The sequence below is a fragment of the Botrytis fragariae genome (genome assembly GCF_013461495.1).
Source record: "Botrytis fragariae strain BVB16 chromosome Unknown tig00000225, whole genome shotgun sequence".
Classification (NCBI taxonomy): Eukaryota; Fungi; Ascomycota; class Leotiomycetes; order Helotiales; family Sclerotiniaceae; genus Botrytis; species Botrytis fragariae.
Genome location: NW_023501002.1, coordinates 95,104 through 117,064, shown reverse-complemented (window position 1 = coordinate 117,064; position 21,961 = coordinate 95,104). Strand labels below are relative to the sequence as shown.

General features: G+C 42.0%; 6 protein-coding genes across 6 annotated transcripts; 1 reads left to right on the top strand and 5 right to left on the bottom strand.

Moving 5' to 3' along the window:
• Positions 1 to 643: 643 nt before the first annotated feature.
• Bfra_011102ia (putative hormone-sensitive lipase protein) lies at positions 644 to 2,829 on the top strand (the record flags this gene model as incomplete). The annotated part of the gene is made up of 3 exons (XM_037341431.1): positions 644 to 650; positions 704 to 788; positions 846 to 2,829. 3 exons carry the CDS (start codon positions 644 to 646, stop codon positions 2,827 to 2,829), a joined length of 2,076 nt encoding a protein of 691 aa, XP_037188243.1.
• Positions 2,830 to 3,449: 620 nt separating this feature from the next.
• Positions 3,450 to 6,262, bottom strand: Bfra_011101 (uncharacterized protein; the record flags this gene model as incomplete). The annotated part of the gene is made up of 5 exons (XM_037341430.1): positions 3,450 to 3,855; positions 4,170 to 4,597; positions 4,841 to 5,117; positions 5,317 to 5,613; positions 6,015 to 6,262. 5 exons carry the CDS (start codon positions 6,260 to 6,262, stop codon positions 3,450 to 3,452), a joined length of 1,656 nt encoding a protein of 551 aa, XP_037188242.1.
• A 2,705-nt stretch (positions 6,263 to 8,967) lies between these two features.
• Bfra_011100 (putative upf0187 domain membrane protein) lies at positions 8,968 to 10,876 on the bottom strand (the record flags this gene model as incomplete). The annotated part of the gene is made up of 3 exons (XM_037341429.1): positions 8,968 to 10,051; positions 10,303 to 10,538; positions 10,655 to 10,876. The coding sequence occupies 3 exons, from the start codon at positions 10,874 to 10,876 to the stop codon at positions 8,968 to 8,970; spliced, it is 1,542 nt and encodes a 513-aa protein (XP_037188241.1).
• A 6,603-nt stretch (positions 10,877 to 17,479) lies between these two features.
• Positions 17,480 to 19,562, bottom strand: Bfra_011099 (uncharacterized protein; the record flags this gene model as incomplete). The annotated part of the gene is made up of 3 exons (XM_037341428.1): positions 17,480 to 18,464; positions 18,519 to 18,540; positions 19,340 to 19,562. 3 exons carry the CDS (start codon positions 19,560 to 19,562, stop codon positions 17,480 to 17,482), a joined length of 1,230 nt encoding a protein of 409 aa, XP_037188240.1.
• Positions 19,563 to 19,601: 39 nt separating this feature from the next.
• Positions 19,602 to 19,870, bottom strand: Bfra_011098 (uncharacterized protein; the record flags this gene model as incomplete). Its single annotated transcript, XM_037341427.1, has 2 exons — positions 19,602 to 19,731; positions 19,755 to 19,870. The coding sequence occupies 2 exons, from the start codon at positions 19,868 to 19,870 to the stop codon at positions 19,602 to 19,604; spliced, it is 246 nt and encodes an 81-aa protein (XP_037188239.1).
• A 65-nt stretch (positions 19,871 to 19,935) lies between these two features.
• Positions 19,936 to 20,318, bottom strand: Bfra_011097 (uncharacterized protein; the record flags this gene model as incomplete). The annotated part of the gene is made up of 2 exons (XM_037341426.1): positions 19,936 to 20,149; positions 20,212 to 20,318. Coding segments are annotated over 2 exons (321 nt in total), but the record flags the coding sequence as incomplete, so codon positions are not given.
• Between the last annotated feature and the right edge of the window lie 1,643 nt (positions 20,319 to 21,961).

Below are 21,961 nucleotides of genomic sequence, written 5' to 3'. Positions count from 1 at the left end.
TAATAGTGCGGTACTCGAGTAATGTACCTACAAGCTTCCATCACTTCGTAGACATCGAACTATCATATCGAGCGGCCGCTAGCGCCAATGATCTTCAGCACGTGCCTTCAAGCTGAGTCAACCAATATAATCACATGCCAAACTTCACTCCAAATACAAACACAAACAATGATGTTCTCCACACAATCCCCACGATTTCATTCTAACATTAAACATTCCCAGACTTTCAATTCGTTGTTCGTCGTTATACTTTGAAGACATTGGACTGGGGATTATATCAGCCTCGGTCTTGTTTCTGCTTGACTTGATCATATGCTTCGGTTTAATCTGCCACAAGCTAGCTATAAGCTATGATGTTGGCTTGAAGAGTATTCTCACCTACCTATCCTCATCCATCAATACAATCTCATCCCGCTTTCTGCGTCTATCTTCATGCCAAACAGGTGAAACAATTTCACTTCAAGACTACTTCATTTCACATACATGCATTTTCCACACTTATCAATCTTGCGCTTGTAATTTCCTATTCTCCTTTGAGCTCCGGAAGACGAACACTTCTTTGGAGCGCGCACATGTTATTAACAATTCTTTGTTCTTACTCGGCATCTTCTCTTTTGTACAACAACATATAACTTTAATCAAGATGATAGGTATATTCTACTCCCAACAGCATACCTTATTCAATTACTGACGAAGTTGGTAGATCATGTTCTAGGGCGACCTTCTGTAAAGTTTCGTAAGATACAAGTTTTGGCTGTGGTTTCTTTCTGGTCGTTCTACCTTTTCAAGTAACATTCCTGCGCCACCCTCCTATTATATCATTAACTAAACATCATAATCTACAGAGGGAACAGAGATGGTCCACCAAAACTTAGAAAACTATCCCGTCTACTCGAAAAATATCTCACACCATGGCAAACTCTTGTCATAACCCTCCTCTATCTTTACATCGCACGAAATTTGGGAAAGCTCGTTGGACTTGAATGCCCGGAGCCGTTGGCAAACCTATATACGAGATCATACTTTCGAGCAACATGGGTTACCACAGCTTTGGATGCGGGTTTTTGGAGTGCCATGCGTATAAGGCGGAAGTGGATACGTGATTTGGCTGGTGTCGTATTCACATTTTATTATCTGATTGCTGCCGAGCAAGCCGATGAAAAAGTACGAAAAGTCAGAGGGATGTTGACCGTGGACCATTTGAGAGTTAGCTGGAATAAAGGAACAACTCCATACCTGGGATTTTTGTCGAATCTATTACGACCACGGTTCATGAGATATCCACCTAGGGCGATTCGAATACCGAGACCATCGAGTAGTGATTACAAAGAACCAGTTAATGGGTGGTTATTCTTTGATGGACCACTATCAGCTTTGAAAAATCATACAAAAGTTGTTTTGGATATCCCGGGTGGAGGATTTGTGGCAATGGATCCAAGAACGAATGACGACAAGTTATTTGCATGGGCAGGGAAGACTGGATTGCCAGTGTTGAGTTTGGACTATAAGAAGGCTCCAGAGTTTCCATATCCTTACGCACTGAACGAATGTTACGATGTCTACAGTACAATAATCGCTAGTCGAGGACGTTGTGTAGGATTATCCGGAGATGTAGTACCAAAGGTTGTCATTACGGGAGATAGCGCCGGCGGGAATCTAGCTGCTAGCACTACGTTGATGATTATTGAATCCGGGAAAACAGATGCTCGACAATTCATGGGACAAGGAAGACTTCCGATTCCAGATGGCTTAGTTCTCATTTATCCTGGGCTGGACATGAACATTGGAAATTGGATGAGTGATGAACAGATGAGTTTGATTAAAGAAAAGAAATATAGGAAGACTAATAAAGGGATCATCCAAAGAAAGAGTATGCAATATACTTTGGCAGCAGGAACACCTCATCAAAGTGAAGATGAGGATGAAAGTCCACCGAAATTGCCCTCGCCACTGGCTAGCAGAGAAGAAACCACAGAACTTTCTCCTGGAAAACCATCTAAAATTTCACTACCCTCTCCTCAATATAGTACGGCTGCTCCTACAATCCTTTCCCCGTCTTTAACGAGAACTCCGGCGAATATTGAACCATTGACTCCTTCAACATCTCACCATCCAGCACCTCTACGCACTCGTCTTGCCATGTCATCAATGATATCATACTTTAACGATCGTATCCTTACTCCCGAAATGATGCGTGCCATGATAATCCTCTACATAGGTCCTCACAATCGTCCTGACTTTTCAACCGACTATCTTCTATCTCCGATTCTAGCACCTGATTCATTACTAGCTCAATTCCCTAAAACTTACTTTATCACTGGTGAACGAGATCCCTTAGTAGACGATACCGTTATCTTTGCCGGAAGATTAAGACGCTGTCAGGGGGAAGATGCCGCAGAAGTTATGTTGATTCCGGGTATCAGTCACGGGTTCTTACAATTTGTCGGAATCTTTCCTGAAGGTTGGAAATATATTTTCCAATGTGGAAAGTGGATGCAAGAAATTTTCAATGAATCAGAACAGAGAGATCTTGCGAAAGCAAATGGAAAAGAGAGACATCATAGGAGGACTAGAACGGAAAGTTCGGGGGATGATGATATGGGACTTGAAATGAGGATGAGTTTCAGCGGAAAGGGCAAAGGGCCAGGGGATGTGAATGGAAATGGCGAGAGAAGAAGAAAGGAAAAACTTCTGAGAGAAGAAATTGGGAGTGGGGAGAGAGGGAGAACGAGGTTAAGAGGGGGACTCAAGAGACAGAAGAGTATGGTCAGTTTGGCTAGTGAGGATGATCTCTTGGGAAGGAGAATGTTAGGATTGGTGGGGGGTTGACGGGAAGAGGTGATGATGGCGGCGCTGATGATTGAGGTTTGATTGGGGATAAGGGGGCAGGATACCGTTTAGGAGTACCGGGGTTATGTGTATCTAGGATTTGGAATAGGTTAGAATATACGAAATCGATACTTCTACAACAATTGTTGACAAGTATACGCAGTTTCAGAAGATTTCATGATTTTCGGCAGTATTTTGAATAAACTTCCGTGGAATTTTGCCTGGATAAATCCCAGATAAATATGACATAATTCGGTGAACTACATATATTGTGGAGGAAACCAAGCGTTGGTCAGTCAAGTGACCCAAATAAGGCTAGTGTTCTTAGCCCTTGTTTATGTAGTTTATGGAATACTTACGTCTAGACGAAAGACGTACTCACTCGATTCATGACGTATTTTGTGTATTCGTATTTATTGGAATCAAAATCTTCACTACGGGATACAGATGGTGCATCAAGATTGGCCATTGATGGATTTCCACAGTACAAAATTGTCATAATTCAAGAATCTACGTCCCTTTCTTTCCTTTCCATTTAGCCAGCCAGTGAAAATTGCATTTTGGTACTCTCGAACAAATCAAAATCAGCTCTCCTCCCACTAAACTCTGCCATCCTCTCACTAGACTCTTCTATCCCTATACAACTTCTTGGCATGTTGCACAAACATGGAGCAAAATCTGTATCTTTCTTGACGACTCCATTCCTCCGAAAACATTTCTGTGTCAGCTTCACCATGGTAAGTGGCGATAGCGTTATGCAAGGCAATGATTCCACAATCATCGAGGTTCGATTGTCGCATAGAGTTCATTTTTTGTAATGAACACTTAACCGTCTTGGGGTCTTCTTCTAACATAACAACTTCGGTTAACCATCGTTGGAAATCCAAAGTTGAAGTGTGGTCATTCTCAAGGCTATCCCACACTTTAATAGTTATATGGACTGTTGCTTTTGGTCCAACTGGCGTGGTGATCTGCGCAAGTTGCGTGGTCCAGTGACTTTCAAAAGCCTTAACGCAAAGTATTTTCCTATATTTCAATGTCAGTGTTATTTTTTCAAGTCAAATCGTATAGAATGATAAACATACTGATTGAAGTACAGGTCAGACCGTCAGGGCCTTTGATTGAATCAATGTACATCCTACATAGACCCTTTTGAGCCTCCTTTGGCTTGTTATCAAACATCTCGAGGTTGGATGACCTCAACAAATAAAGATCTTTTGGCTTTTTGTCATGATATAAATGCATAACTGCATCTACAACAGTGTCCGACAGCCAACTTCATTGGGCAAATTTCTGTAGATCTTTCAGGAGAATGGTTAATCCCGGATTCGATGATGTACCCTTGTAGGAAACATGAAGTTCCAGGGAACTCTTCGAAGAGTTCTTCCATCTTATCATTGTCACTGCTGTAATGCTGGTACCGGGAATCTTCCAAACCTTCTGGGTGCGGATCTTGGTTATCTAATTCCTTCAACAAGGCTTCAACGTCGAGATCATTGGATAATTCGTGTAGGAAAGGCTCAAATGCTCTGGCTAAGAGTTTCAAATTCTTTTCAAAAGCGCTTTGTGATGAGTGTATCAAAGTGCATAGCACACTAAGGCGAGCAACTGACCATTTCTTGGATCCGGTCTTGTTTTTTCCTCCTTTCTGGATTTCGGGCATAAAAAATGGATAAAGGTACAGAATTCCTTTGCTGAAGCAATCTACCAGTTGAGAAACCTTAATACCAACTCTCTTTTGCTTGCGAAAATCATCGAGAAATGGTTTCTATGATACATTAGTGCTAATCCATGTATTTATTGAACTAGTGATGATGATGCTTACCAGTTATCTCTCAGTGCAAGTGGCTAGATTTCCTCCCGCCCTCAAGAAGTTCATCTCAGCCAACTTCTCATAGTACATACCTTTTCGGATTTCGATCGGATTCCCTTGTTCAAAACTCTTTGACGTTGGGTCAACGGACATCCCGGCTTCGTCGACCAATTTGTGTAACTCAAAGTCACATCTCACTTGTGCAATTTCTGCACCAATTTTATCCTTCTTTGCACGAGTAGAGATTTGGCTAACCGTGACGAGTTTTTGAATGTGCTCCAGTGGAAGATCACTATCTTGGATAGAAGGTAACACCGCGTCAATATCTCCAGGTACGGATTCAGATTTTGCCTTCATGGCTTTGAAGAGGAAAGCTTTAACTGGGTCAATCAGTCGTAATCTTTCCCACTTTTGGTCTAACAAAGTTAGGAATAGAGAGTCGTTGTTGATGGTATGGTCAGAGTATTTGCCAACTCTAAAGGTAGCCACACAAGCGAATGGAAAGATCATGACCTGCTGACTCCCATTCCAATTCCTCTTTAGTTTTTTTCTCGCCAGATGTTTCATCGGTTAGATCGATCTCCCTACGTGAATTCTTCTTTTCCGAGACTACTGGTTGCGACTTTAGAGGCGATTACTTCAAGGCAATCTCTTGTTTGGACTGCGCGACTAACAATGGTGGACTTGAAATGCTGTTACACAGTCCTATGAATGATGGCTCATCATTCGAAGCACCTTGATGGGTACCTTGGTCGAATGATGCATTACCATTAGGTGAATATGATGCATCAATTGATGCGACTGGCATATCTAGGACTTGGCTCCTTCTATCCGGAGATTTTGGATCATCAAATGATAACGGGATTGCTCTAGGATCGAAGTTGATGATGCGTTCACGAGACTGAGTTTCCGGGGTTTGAAGACCTAGGAAAGGAGGTAAATCTGCGGCAGACGGAGCTATGACTTTGGAGCTGATGACTTTGCGAGTAGTACTGAACTTCCAGATTTACGTCTTTCTGGATTGGTTCGGCATCATCCTTTTGAAACTCAAGAGATAGCGATGAGACCGAAGTTGATCCTGATTTGCGGCGATGGAAGTTTGGCACTACCTGACAGAGTGTGCAAAGAACGTTATCTTTCTGCTTATGAGACATATCTGGACCGAAATAGAGTTTTCGACAAGTTTTGCATTTTTGAGATAAATCAATGATTTCATTCCCTTCTTTTTCTGATCCTGAATCAATGAACTCCCCTCCTCCCATTGTTTGCCGTAGCATTTTGTTTGATCTCTCCATTTGAGCTCCACAAGAGCCCGGGGAAATATACTCTTGGCCATTTACCCTCTCCAATGATACCTCTTTGTATTCATCACTCAAAACCCATTAGACCTTCTTCCTCTCCTGAGAAACGCAGTCCTGCAAATAAAGCTTGAAGCTGCTGTCCTTCCAGAGGAGGCATATCCTTTAATACCTCATGTGATGTCATGGCTTCCAAAATCGTCGATTCCGAAGATACTAAGTTCCAGAAAGTCGCGTCTTGCTTCTTGAGGAAGGGTATGAATTCTTTGGCCGTCAGTTTGTTGCTGTTTACAAACTCTGTTGCTATATTAGTGGGAGGCATGGTTTTGTTGTTACTGGTCTGAAATGATATTAGTTAATGAGAAGAGAATTGTAAAGTAATGTGTCGCATATCGCTGTCTCTACTAAGTAATTGGCTTCGCGGTGGGTTGTCAAATCAATTATCGAAATGAGGAGCTTGGATTTTTGTAATAAGAGCATGTAGACTATGGTTTGATAGCAGCAAAGACGTATAAATCGTTCATATAACTGACTTTTTGCGTCGACGTTGACTGCAACCCTCAATTATAAACAAAATGAGCTTAAAAATCAGGACAGAAGGAAAAAATGCCGTTGTAAAGCTATCATTCAAATAGATGTGCTGATATCTTGGTGTTGTCGGATAGTGAGGTAAGTTGTCGAGTTGTCAAGTTGTAGAGTTATAGAAATCAGAATTGGTAAAGTGATAAGACTCCTGTTGATAGAAATTTATTGTTCGTAGAATCGAAAATTGAATACAAAAGATGAATTCAAAGACTCACTTCCAATCAATCTTCATTGATGATCAGAGAAGGAAGTAACGAACCTGATTGTATCTTCCATTCGAGAAGGTGTGATTGAGTCTACTGTACTATACACATAATGTTTCTTCATATATTCAGACCAGATTAACAAGTAATCTTATGAATTACTACTGCAATCTTCCAGACTCTCGGTTGTATTTTCTAATTCTAATCTTCAAACACCGCCTGTATGAATTATGAATCACAAATTCCCGCAGACAGGTTTCGACGAATGAGAAAAGGAACAACTAACCAATCAGTAAATGTAGAAAACGACGGTGAGATACCACAACACACATGAAATGCACTCCAGATAAACAAACCGAGAGAGACTGATAGACACGAAAATCCAGATACCATGCCAGAGCTTCATACAGCATACAAACAGCAGGATTCAAAAGTGCATATCCTATCCATCTGCAGACCTGTACGGCATCGAAAAGATTTGGTTGCTATAGATAGAGTGTCGATAGTCTGGATTGAGGAGTAATACTATGAGGGTTCGAATGGTCTAGTTGCTTTGAGATATTCAAACCTTTATCTTGTTGGATTGCAATCCAGAATCTAGCCTACTAGATCCTCTACCTACCCCACCTACCCCGACTACCTATAAACATGAACCATCCTGCACCTTCCCCCTCCTCTCTCCTCTCTACCTTTCTACCAAGCGAGATACATTTAGTATCTAGTACCTTTCAGCAAAAACAATAGATGAATATCGAACAAACCATACCTATTACCTAGCTAGTTACAACATCATATAACATAATATCAAACCCAACCCAACCCCCTATTCCCACAAACCCAGAATAGAACCAGAACAGAAGCAAAAGATCTAATCTAATCTAATCTAATCCGCAGTTCTTGATTCTTTATATTATATAGACTAGAAATACTAGACATACCAGACATACCAGACATACCAGACACACCCAGGAACTAGGCTACAATACACAACGAGCAAGACAGTACCTAGTACATAAAAATCCTTCTACTTGCCATCCATTTCGACAGACTCACAGCCACGAGCATGATATCAAACGAAATGAAATGATATAACATAATACAATACAATACAATATCAAGTACCTACCTACAAACAGACAGACAAGACTTCTTCTCATTCTCATTCTCATTCTCACCCAAGACAGCAATACAAATAAATAACTATTCATACCACGAACCCACGAACCCTACCCACAACTCGAATCACTCCAGCACCTACCTACCTATGTACATATACTAACGAATCAAGATCTACACTCTTAGAGAATACTTCGTATTGCCATCGCCATCCCCATCCCCATCACCATCCCCATCCAAAAGCAAAACACAAGAAATATATCTCTAAACATCTAAACATCTAAATATCCAAACATCCAAATATCCAAACATCCAAATAAATAAATAAATACAAGAAATACACAAAACTCTCCCCCCTCCCACTCCCACTCCCCAGGCATATAATCGATACCCAATATCTACCAACTACCCCCACTCAACCAAGTAATACCATACCACTCACCCACCCATCCGTCTCATCTCATCATAACTAGTTAGAAGATTTCGAATACAAAAAAAAAACATCCTCACAACAAATATATATATACATACATTGCGTGTATTTCCTTTATTTATTGTAAAAAAAAACCTTTTAAAAAAAATCTACCAATTCATTTCTTGAATACCGATATCCATCCCATCCCATCCCATCCATCTCTTTACTCAAGACTCGAATCACAATATACACCACACAAAACATCAACCACAAATCACACCTCCCACTTCAAAAAAAATTCAAAAAATTCAAGTCAAGATTTCCAAAATCCTATTCTCTCTCTCAATAAATGTAATGTAAGGTGAAATAAAATACAATAAACTACATACATACATACATACATGCATACATACAACCAACTCCATTAATCTCCCTCCAAAAACGCCCGTGAATAATACATACATACATATAAACATACATACGACCCATTTTCTGCCTTTCGCGCGTACGTACCAATCATGGACTTTTGATTGTCATGAGATAAATAAAAGGGCGTGATATGTTCCGGTCCTCTCATCCCAACTGTCTTCATTTACTTTTTTTTTCGAATAACAATTTACCCCATCGCATCCCATCCACGCTTTTCTATTCCCTATGTCTTTACAATCCACCATTTTTGCTCTCACTCACTCACATCCTTCTCCCCAACTAAGCAGCACTATCCGCACTGTCGGCACTCAAATCACTCTTCCCACTCCTGGCTCTCGCCGTACTCGCTCTTGCCTCTCCAGCGCTCGTGAACGCATCTCTACTCTTCCTATCCGCGACGACAACTTTCGCAGCCAACGCATCACGGATTTCCTTCTCGTCTCTGTTTCTCCACATTCTAACACCAGAGTTGCTGAGTGGCCAGAGAACTTTGTTTTCGCGCATCAACTCTTCCTCGGTATCTTCCGTCACGCGTTCCTTTCTTCCGTAGACGATTTCATCCCAGGAAGGTGCTTTGACGGATGTGAGGATATCGAAATCGCGGGCGAGCTCGGCGCAGTAGTGATCGAGGGGAAGATCATTGACGTCGTTTCCGAAGGGATTTTCGAGTTCGTTTCCGATGGCCATGAGACCGACGATGATGTATGCAGCGGCAATGGTTCCGGGGATGGTAATCCATTTGAGAGAAGCATAAAGTTGGAAGGGGAGAAGATAGACGTAGAGGTAGACGATTTGGGAAATGAGAATATTGTAGCCGATGGGGAGGGGAGTTTGGAGAACACGTTCTGCGGCGGCGGAACAATCGGTGAGGGCGTTTATGCAGCCGAGAATTTGACCCAAGACGACGGGAGAATCGAGAGTGCCGTTGCGGATGGTTCCTTCGACGTAGGAGTTTAGGTAGGTGAGGACTTCATTTGGAAGATTTCCAACGGGCTTGCTAGATCTCTTGATGGCTTTTCGGGGGTTACTAGCGGCGAAACTAAGACCAAGGTATTCACCAGCACGCTTCCATGGTGTTCTCTTTTTCTCGATGAGAACTTCGGGAGTAGTAGCCGATTGAGCATAAGTATTGAGATGATGGGTTAAAGCGGAGATATCGGCATAGTGGGCATAAGGTTCGAAACGAAGTTTATGTTTGAGAGCAACAGCAAAGGTAAGAACGAGATTGATACCAGTTACTTTTGCGAGGAGATCTTCTTTTCCCATATCACCTTCACGTTCTTGGATGTTGACCCAGATGAATCGAGCTAGGTTGCGGGATTGGACCGAGAGAGATGCCCATGCTTTACGTCCATCGGAATAACTGTTTTTATGTTAGTTAAGGCTCTATGTATAATGTTTTGAATAATTTGGTCTGCCTCCATGGCAATGGCGCTCGGAGAGCCAGCGGAGCGTCATTTCAAAGAAATTTGAGTGTTCAATGTCTGACGTTGTCCGGTAAAATAGTATGATATATGGGGGCAAGCCCCCAAACCCCCTTTAGCTCGCTGCGCTCGAACTCTTTGATGTATACTTCCCATCCAGAAGGGGGATAAAGGAAAAAGGGAGACCAACCGTTCATAAGCAGTAGTACTCTTAAAACTTAATGCCAAAGAAATAACAAAACCAAGAACCGTCAAAAGTAAAGTATTAACAGCCAATTCTGTACCCGAGAATCTTGAAATACATGTAATTAAAGTAGACCAACATGCGATCCAGAAAAGAGGTACTATCATTCGAGGAATAACGGATCCATGAAGGCGCATAAAATATGGAAGTTTGGAATGAGCATCGAGATTTCTTGGTCCGACCTATTGGTGAAGAGGATGTTAGTCATATTGAGATGATTATGGAGGTGTAAGTCTTGGGTGAACCAGATGAGAAGTAGAAGATCTGACTGGAAGCAAAGAAAAGGATATAAACATACAAAATAATCGTCCAAATTTAAATCATGTCTGCTCTGTCTCTTGAAACTACTGGGAGTTGTCGCTCCACTAGCATGTACTTCAAATCCACCCTTAGACCTCATCGTGCTCTGTCTACTAGGAGTAATCTTCTCAGGATTTGGATGAATAACGGTTGGATTGGGATTGTCGTGAGGAAGAGTTGAGGAAGTTAATGGGTCATGACCCCCAAAATCATCGGCCATGATGTCGGTTTTGTGGGAATTCTTTAAGGCTTGGAAGGTTGGGTCGACTCAAAATAGGAGTCTAGAATGATTGGAGAAAAGAGTGTATGGATGCCGCGGTGGGTATCCAAAATTGTGGGTAGATGGTGTTTGTAAAGGAAAGGTCCAGATTCGTTTATGCGTATGTATGGTGTGAACGAGTGAACGGACTTGACAAAGTGAATCAGATTTGCTTCGTATAGTCGAAATACCTGGTTGATATGTAGTATATGGCTCGATATGTGAATGGGTTCGGAAGTTAACCCCGTTCTTGACTCTGCTATGAATTGTTGGAGCTTGGAGAAGAATTGGAGAAGATCTTAGTCAATGAGTAAGAGTCATGTAAGGTTGTATATTAAATGGATGGATGAATGGATGGTAAAGGAAGGAGTGTTTGAAAATAAAACTGGATCTCTTCTTCTTTTTTATTCCGATTCAAGATTCAGATGAAATGAGAGAATGGATGAAGTCTCTGGTGGCTCAGAGAGGGAGAGCGAGAGAGAGCGAGCGAGAGTGTGACAACAGAGCAAATGTATGTGTTTGGATGAAAGAGATATATTTCGGAGGTTTAAGGATGGATTTAAAAAAAGAAATGTGCAGCAATGCTTGCTACGAACCCCTGAGAGATTAGATAGGGACCATTCGAAAGGTGGAAGGGGTGGAAGGGGTGGAAGGGGTGGAAGGGTGAGAGAGGGTCAATGGTCCACGATTAATGGTTAATGGTCAACGGTCAATGGTCAATGGTCAATGGCACGAATGCTGATGAATATCTAACCTTGAAAAAAGTCAGCTTATGAGCTTAGCATACCGTAATTAAGCCCCCGGGGACTATGGATAGATGTGGAGATGGATATCATTCCCTTGCTTCGATAGAATCTTCATCGAGTGTATAAATTAATTAGGGAGCGGTTGTGAATGGACAGGCTTCCTTTTGATTATCGGAATCGAGATTCGAGGTCAGTTTGGGGGTCAAGATACGGTACAAGTGAAGATGTTCTATAATCTATACTCTTTACTCTATACTTTTTACTTCATACTCTTTGCCTACTCTCTACTCTCTACTTTCTACTCTTTACTCACTACTCTCTACTCTCTACACTCTACCCTTCATTACTCTCCACTCGACCCAGCATCTATAACAAAAGCCAAATAACCTTTTCCAAGAATTCTTCCCCTGATGTGGTGTAACAAAGTCGTTACAGAATCTGCACACCAGAAAAAGGAAAAGTACAGACGATATGATGGACACGCTATCTCATCAATGATAGGCGTACCTTAAAACGCCTCTCAAAACGCCACCCTTCATCCCGAGTACCTTTTCACCATCTGCAACCGATTTCCCAGGATTCTTACGCCATGAACATGCCAAACATGTCACTCACTCATGATTCATCCTTTTTGTTCTGCGTTCCCTTCACAAGTCAGTCACTCAAGTCTCACCAGGGGAATTAGTTTCTCATTTCTCCAATTCTCCACTCCTTGTCGACACTCCCGTACCGTACTTTACACGACCGACATGAACTAACTAGTCAGTGTCTAACGGACTATATCCTAACTCGACAGGCACAAACCGTTCATCATCCCTTCCCCTCCCCCCCCAAAAAAAGAGTTCGTGCAAACTGCATACGCTAGGGAGGGGCTGAGTAATTACTTACGCATGCATGCACACTCCATCCGTACTCTACCTGCGGGTCGGGCCACTCTAGAACATCCACGTAAGGGGATAATTCTTGGCACGTGAAAAGTTTAATCCTGTTTGCCCCTTTAATTGTTCAGATGCTCGATGGTGATTAAGCCTTGTGAATGGAGGGGCTTACGCCATATGCAAACGCATATACTTATTCTCCTCTGCATGCGTATGCACAATGAGGTATAAATAAATGAAAGGTACGAAACATTTACACGAGGTGGCCAAGGACAAGGGCGAGTTCTGAAAATAGGTTACATTCAGCCTTGGGAAAATTTCGTGTCTGCGGTTTGTAGATGGATTGCATGGGAGGGACTTCATTTGTTGATATTTGTTATAACGACATTCAATCTACCTACCATCATACCATCAAATATCATCCATCCATTACCTCTGTAGAGCTACAAACTGGATCGGTAAACATCAAAATATGAGATGAATTTCCTATTCACAAAACCAAATCAGCACCACCTCCATCCAATCCCATCCCTACAAGGATCAACAAAAATTGCAAACAATAGCTCGTTTCATCTCGTATTTCCCTGTTAGAGAATTTTACCATCCCATGAACAACGACCCCAAAACGGTATCGGATCTCCACTTCCAACGGGACCTAATGAAACATTTCTTCTCAAGAGAGTGATAGATCGGCAGATGGGAGTTTGTGAAGTTCTGGAAGACGGGGAGGGAGGAGGAGAGAAGGATTTGCCGACTCTAACGATGTAGAACCGAGGATGAAGGGTTTGGTAGGAATTGTGCTGCATGAGAACATAAAAGGTAGAGTACAATGTATCGAGAGGCACATGAGGCATAGGATCTAACATGTGTTGCACATGATCCAAAAGCTGAAGATCTTCAGGGTGGGAATCTGCTTATTCTATCTCACATGTTGTGCGTGTTTGCCCCCACTCCTCGAGTATGTATATTTTTCACCAAAGGATTCTACGCCGTGACCGTGGCGAATTGCTTCCTCTTCATTCAATTCCTACCATAATCCATGAGTAAGTACTAGGTCGGTATTAGGCTCGAGACAGGATAATAATAATGCGTGACTCTCAATTCACATCCATTTGCTGATCTTCCTTCCAAACCCGATCGCCAACATCCCGTGCTGACGACTTGGCCCTCGGTCAGTTTGAATCTTGAGATATGGAACTTTCCATCTCTCCCAATCAATAATTCTCTTTCCCGGCCGGTTCACGCGATGATCAATGACCAATGAGCATGAACCTGGTACCGACCCCCTAAATACCTCCTCATGAATCGAGACCGTCTTCAATGTATACACACATACCTAGGACCATACCATCTAAGTATCAAAAGAGTCCAGAAGCCTCCATCTTCCACTGCTACTTCCAATCCTCTCTCTCACATCCACATTTCATCCATCTCATCCAGAATCCATTCTTTCATCGCGGGGTCTCCGCTCCCAATTGGGTTTCTCCGGACTCTTTTGTGTTCAGTTTGGTCCAGTTTAGTTCAGTTCAGTCCAGGTAGGATTTTGATTCTGATGGAAACAAATATACTTTGGAATGATGAAGGTTGGTGCGTTGAGACATAGTATATACGTACAGTTTCATACACTGTATATACAAATTGTTTTGCGATGAATGAACGAGTGAAGTGGATATCCCATACCATAATTACCATACCATCATACCTAGTCATAAACACTACCCAGACAACATCTCAGACACATAATTTCGCGACCTTGAAGGTACACTCTACGTACCGAGATTCATCGAGATTAATCTTACAGTCTTCACAAGTTCCTCGGTGGACAACCTAGATAGGTCTTTAATAAACTTTTGATGTGTTTTCTTATTTTCTTATTTTCTTATTTGGAGAGAGGAGAGAGAGGAGATATTGGGGCATTACTTCGGGCATAGAATTTCTAATGAACGGATAGATACACTCGTGTACCTACCTAGGTAAGAAATGCTTCCCTATCGATTTCTCTCAACTGTATGCACTGTGCGGTGTACAGCATACAAGCTCCAAAACTCAAAGATAACAATACGTGATCTCCCCATCGGGAAATCAAATCAAATCTCACTTCTTACCTACTAGGTACGTAAATTTTCCATTTCCATTCTCATCCGCCGCATTTAGGACACTCGCGTGACCTGTGCCGTGAGATTACTTATACGATGGATGGATTGCCCATTCATCCACTCATCAATTCATCATATGCTTTTTCTTAATCTTCAAATGATTATCTCGTCGACTATCTCTATTTCTTGAGTGTAAAAATTGTAAACTTCCTCCTCGTGCATGCGTGCAGCTGGAAAACATGCTGAAATCCTGATATGCAACCCCAATGCTAGATGGATAGAAATGCATACCGATACAGACCACGAGATGATAAATCACAGAGCACAAAACTGCTTTTTTTCTCTTGCAGCCGTGCAACTGTATATTCTCACACAGCTCGAGCACAAGCACGAGTTCAAACGAGTATTATATGATATGTTATAGTACCCCCTTTCCATCCCGCTCGCATATAATATCTCTCATCCCAATACAGCATTATGGATATTTATTCCCCATGCATGTATATATAACCTACTAGGTACATAAGCGTCTGAATATACGCTCAAACCCCCACAGCCCGAAAATCTAAAAGACTAAAAGACTAAAAGATCATTGAAATATCTAGTACATGATGACTATCAGATGCAAGGGATACCGAACCGGTAGGTGCCGGGTAAGATGTAAGTTGTAAAATGTAAAATACAAAATATAAAATATAAGATACAAAACATACAACAAACTTAACAGACTAAACGAATCAAAAGAGCCGCAAGAGAAGTGCAAGAAAAGTACAATACAGAATACGGATACCAAAAGTATCCACGTGACTATGCTATGCCAGGAACCCGTGACAGGAACTTCCTAGTTACACAATCCATTCCTTCTCAAGCACGCCCACAACGCAACCCAATCGTGCAAGAGAAATACAGGGAAATCGCATACACCTCTCGAGTACCATCTCTGCATATCCCATTCCTCCCCACCTGTAAAAGGCTGAGTCCCCGTCCGACATCCCCGCGTTTTTACCGACTATATGTGGAGAAGAAAATAATCACTCTAGGATGTGTGGATAGGCTAGTTGCCACTCCACGTGGCGGATTCGCAATCTTGGGGCTAGTGTAGCGTAGCGTGGATGGATGGATGGATGGATGGATAGATGGATTTGTTGTTACTAATGTTGGGTACTGGAGAATGGAGAATGGAGAATGGAAGAGTGATTGTGCTATTGGATGGTAGTGTGACTTGGTTTGGTTTGGCTGGGGTTGTTAAGAATTGTTGGAGGGGATGCATTTGGGTGGGTATTTTGATTACGTGTGATGTGATGTGCTGTGCTGTGCTGTGCTGTGGTAGAAGGTTGGTTACGTAGGTACTTAATGTGATGACGTCTTGTGATAGATGTGAGTTGGGGTTTGAGGGCTTGCGGGTCGGAGAGTTTGATAGGCTTGATTGATTGTTTGTTTGTCTGTTGGTGGAGGTCAAGTGTAGAAGTCAAGTGTGATCGTAGTGAAGTAAATTTCAGATGGTAGGTACATATCAAAAGAAGTGAAGATGGAGAGGATGATGTAAGTTATTATTGATATCTTTCCTGGCTTTCTGAAAGAAGAGAAGTTAAGAGAAGAGAGGCAATACTTGGACTTGCTGAAATCCGAGGGGTGTAGGGATAGATGGCATTGCTATCTACGTACACGAAGGTGAAAATATGGATGGGAGTCTGAGGATGATGCCACCATTCTGTAGGAGGTGAAGAGGGTTCATTTTCCGGGCTGGTGAGTAATTTTTTTGAGTTTATTCACTGATAGGTACACAATCTCCTGGTCATATCTTTACAGTGATCTCCGGAGAGCAGTTTGCTGTGGAGCATTTAGGAGTTGCGGAATCTGAGTGGAGATATGTGACATGGTTGGGTTGATGTTTGAGAATTGAGAGAATGAGGGAATGAGAAGTTCGTCATAGTATTGTCACTTTGGCAAATTGCTCGTGGGATTTACATGGAGGTGTTGGAGTTGTTGAAGGTGCTGGAGCTGTGGAAAAGTGAGAGAGTGGTAGATATAGTAAATGGTAGAGTTAAGGCCTTTGAAGTTCTGCTGGATCATTCTGGAGTTTGTAACATGGGAAGTGAAGAGGGAGGAGTGGTGTCGCAAAGATGAGTGATGTGGTAGAAGAGCGGAATTCGAATTTGTTGCTGCAGTGTCATGTAGGATTAAAGATAGAATGATGAGAATGTGAGGTGTTTGTGATGTGGCTCATTGTGAATGGGCAGAGTCTACGTTGAGTATCAGGTAGTAGCTACATGATAGGATGTTTAGAGAATATTGAAAGAGTTGGAGGTGATGAAAAAACGAAGGTAGAAAGGAGATGGTGGATGGTGTTTCCTGAAGTGAGAAATCAAACGGAACATACTGGGAGAAGAGACGATGGGATGGTGAGTATTAATGGTTAGATTGCTACGGAATGGTGTGAGGAGTGACAAAAGACTGAGAGAGGCAATGCAGACAACAGAGAAAAGATAGTGGTGGGATATGAGAGTTACTTTAAGGTATCCAGTGGTGAGTTTAATTGTTTTTGAGTAAGCTGGTTGTTTTGATTCTTTGGCACCTGCATTAGTGTGCACATAAAACTATTTCAAGGCTCCTTTTCACTGTGGAACATCAATTGAGACATGTATTTTATTGTATGGTGTTTGGTAACAGCTTCTTCTGCAAAGGACTGAAAAGCAACCCTACGTTCGTTTCTTGTTGGTTATGAAACGATATATCTACACCCTGCCTTCAAAAAAACTCCATCCAGTCCTTAGTTCTTGTAAAAAGCAATCAAAGGTGTGTTGCTCGGAACAATGATCTTCGACCCAGAAGCATTCGGTGAGTCTACGCATCATGAGGCCTAGATGCGGCAACTTGGAGAAGCCAATCGGGTAGAGACCTAGAGGCGGCAACTTGAAGAAGCCAATCAGGTGGAGACCAGAACCGCAATCGAACCCGAGTTGTTCTATCACGACTCGGGTAATTTTCATCGCGGCGGAAATATTGGGTTAGAAAAGCTTGGATATCGAACGAGGGATCGGGATGCGTGTTGGTACTCAGCATGAGCACTGTTTCAAGGTTCTCAAACATCGCTAGAGCATCTCGACATCCGTCCAGATCATATGAATCTTGATTGGATATAAATGATCCTGCGAACTCAATCTCGACGTTGCGGATGCTCCTCATCACTTTGACGGCAAGTGGGTCGTATGAAGGGAAAAGTCTCTCGAGGGAGAGACTTATCTTGTCAAACGCGTATTGAGGTTTATTTCCATAGAAGATGGGGGTATCTATCTTCGGGTTGAAATAGATCGTACAGGGATACCGAAGGTTCGTGCCGTGTTCGGGTGAATGAAGGTCCTGGTAAAGTCGAACGTAATGTCGGAGTGTTTCGGCGCGACTTTCTCTGTTGACAAAGGCGACCGGAACTTTGCTGATAGGGGGGATCTTTAATTGCTTACACACAAGTTGATCTCTGCCAAGTTGTTCGAATGGATAGTTAAATGGAAGGGGCTGGTTGAGTGGTGTTGGTCGTACGTAACCACATCGAAGCTCGACTTTTCTCGATTCGAAACTTGAGCGCCAAATATTACGTTGAACTTCGAGTGGTAACTTGGGGAAGAGTGTAAACTCTGTGAGTTCAGGCGGACCAGTCGTTTGGGTTCCTTGGTCAACACCTTGAGGCTTCTTCACAGCTTGGGGCTTCACAGCTTGGGGCTTCACAGCTTGAGACTTCTTGGCTCGAGGTTCCTTGGTTCGAGGCTCCTTTCTTTGTGTTTTCTTTGGTGGAGAGTTCTTGGCTCCGCTGCCGGATGATGGCTTTGGAGTCCTTTGAGAAGAGATCAATTAGTTATTATTCGAATCGTTGGGAAGTGTTCCTTACATGTTGTTACTATGATCCATAGCTGTTGAATGTGTTTGTTGATTGAATTTCTGTTCGAAAATGTTGTGCAGAAGGGCAAGGTTCATACAATGATGTAGTTGATTGTATTTCTCGAGAATGTGTTGTTCGAAAATGCTGTGCGAATTGAAAGGTTTATATGGTAAAATATTGATCTCGGCTAAACGGCAGCTGTATCAAAACATGGCCCTAGTATAATTCACCATACCATATTACCATTAATAAATGAAGCTGAACTCATGACATGACATGGCTTTCAGAGAGATTGGTAGCTGTATCAACACAATTGCTCTAATACAATTCACCATATCATATGGCCAGTAATAAATAAAGCTGAACTAACACGGCTTCCAAAGAGATTAGCTAAGCTACCTAGGTATTTGAAGATACTTGTCATTTGCAGGTCTATTTCCTAAATTCACAAAATCTATTGATCCACAACTATAGCATTGTCTTATAAATTCACTCTTCTCGAAAGGTACTTTTCCAATTTTACAAGACTTTATGGAATTATGGAATTTGGGATTTCAATCTCACTCTATAGATCAAAAATGAGGCAAGAAAGGTTACTGATTGTTTGATTGTTTGCTGCTTGATTTTGCCAATGATAGAAAACAAAAGAACAGTTTGTAAAGCTCGGTCACCTGAACCAAACTATCAAGCTACAGAACGCTTTATGACAAACCGTCATCATCCTGTAAATTTCAATCTCATTCAAATTTCTGATTGAATGAAATAGACCTCATGCTTTCCTCTTGTTGCCACTCTACCCAATTCTCCTTTCATTCTCTCGAAAAGTACACCATCATCGTCTTCCTTTTCCCACACAAATTCCAGTTTTGCCTTTCCAGTCCACCTCCTCTCAATAAACCAGTTAGAATATTCTTTTTTAGATAGATCATTGGTATTGACTGTCTCATCCGGGTGCAGAATCAACTTAATACGTCGAAGACTCTTGAAGCAGCCAAGCATACTCATCTTGTACGAACAGTCAAGTCTGTGCTCCTTTAATGTTACGTGGTACATTTTGACCTCGCGAATACTCTCGATACATCTCGCAGTTTATTAGTCGTATAGTGGAAATATAGCGTGGATATTGGAAGATTCAGTAAGAAAATTTGAGTAGATGAGGGTGAGATAGTCGAATTTCGGGTTGAAGTGTATTACATGTGGTAATAGCAAATCTGTTTCCCCACTGTAATAGTCATCAATAATTACGCCTCTGCTTGAGTGTCACTAGAGGATGTTGTTGCTTGACTTCTGTGATGTGCTTGGTAAAGTACATGATAATGCTTCAAAGTTTCAGCTCGGCTCTCTCGGTTTGCAAATGCCATGGGAGGGTTATCACAGGCACGAAATGAGATTGGAGATCTGGTCTGGACATGCGGCGATTGGGGTTTTATGAAAGTGAGATGCTATCGTGGAAAGGAGTGGCGCCAAATTCTGATTCGAAGTTCCATAGGTAAATAAGAAAAACGTAAGAAGGTTGTTGCCGGAACAGCTCTGGTGCTTGTAAACTCTGTAGATTTTTGAGACCGCTGTCTGCGATGCTTGGCAATTCTGAACTCAATTTTGTGATTGTATCAGTACCGGTTCTCGAGTCATCGAAGGATCTGGATTGGGAAAAAGAATTAGTGGCCGCCAATATAAACATTTGTATAAGAATGATCCTCACGTGGCTGTGACTAACAGTTGCTCATTCTCTGATGTAATTGATGAGACTTTAAGCTTTGAGGCTACAAAAGCCTTTTCTTGTTCCCTAGGCTGCAGGTCAGAGATTATCTAATGGACTTTTGAAGAATGAAGGATAAGTTGATCCTACATGGTGGATGTCTGGTTTGACTTGATCTGACTTGACACTGGATTGTATTTGAAATCCCTGCCAGTCGCAGGATGAACATTTGGAAGCGATGTGGATAGGGAGATGATCCAAGTAACGCTCTACTGAGGGTCGGTTACCCGAATGTAATTGTTGGTATCAACTTGGTTGATAAGTGACGAGTACTTCAGTCTGTTATGGTTGTAATCTTTTTTAATCAATATTATCTCAATATTATCTATGGGAAGCTAGTACTGATATAAGAAGGCGATAGCGCCTCGCTAGCTAATAGTGACCTCTTTATGATCACATGATCGATATCCCCACAGTACGCAATGAGTCTTTATCAGTGAATTATATCAAAAAGCTAGATATAGGTAATTGTCGGGTAGTAAGCATAGCTCCCGACGCATGGAACCTCCGGGAGTTAAAACTTTACATGGAATCAACCTGATAATCAAAGTCAATCCGTAGAACGTGTCACTAGAGTTGCAACAATGAAGGCAAAAGAGAACTCAGCTGAAGAGTCACCACCAGACGCTTAACTTCTACACAATTAAATGACCAATACTTTTACCAAGAACAAGGATCTGAAGCTTCCAAAGAAACCGAGTTCGCCAATATGAAGCTACTCATGGACCTTCATCTCAGGACTCAATCAAGTGTCAACAAAATGGGACAATGAAGAAATATTTAATTGAGGATGCGCCACCACAATATAATGCTTAGGATCAGGAAATTACTGGAGGGATTGAAGAAAACAGTGCTAGCTTGCAACTCTAGGGAGAGATTCTATATTTTGAATTGGAATTGCCCAAAAGTTCAGGAAGATCAAATGAAAGTGTCAACAAGTTTGCTTGCTTTGGATGGTTTCCCATAGTGGATCGGCTAATTTGGCATGCTTGTTTTCCCAAAGGAAGACCAGTACATTTACAAAGAGATGGCTTGTTCTTTGAACAGAGAAGAGATCGATTCTTCTCTCGTGCTAAAGCCTAAAGCGATATACGTAATGTCACGGAACGATTGTAACCATTTTATCATAGCCTTTATCAATCAAGAGTCTCGCTTGGTAGCGGGAAAATGCTACGGACTGCTCATGCAACAAGCGAATCATGGTTTCAATTACGTGCAGATAAGTGAGGAGGAAGAGCTATCAGATCATCGACGATATAATCTCCGTCCAGCAACAAAGACGATCCGAAGCCCATTTGGGTCTCCTTACGTGATTAAAGAGATATTGATCAACTCATTCTTCTTCAATGTGTTGATAGAACATCTGAGAAATATTTCATGGAATCGCCCCAGCGAGTTCGGTTGATCCAGAAACTGACCCCGCTGCCATGGATGTCGATGCTCCTTTCTATGCCAATAGTAGTTCATGCTACCTGGCAGATTTGTTTCGTAATAACCCACGTCTAGCAGTCAGTATGAGTTCCGAATATCAGAGACATATGAGAAACGCTTCATCTCGTCGAATATGTAGGGAGATATGGAAGGGATATCCTCCAACTCTTCCAAGGACTGGTCGAGTTAAGGTTTATTTGGCGTTATATGCTTGTAGATTAATGGTTCAGATCTGCCAAACTGTGAGAGAGTGGTGCCACAC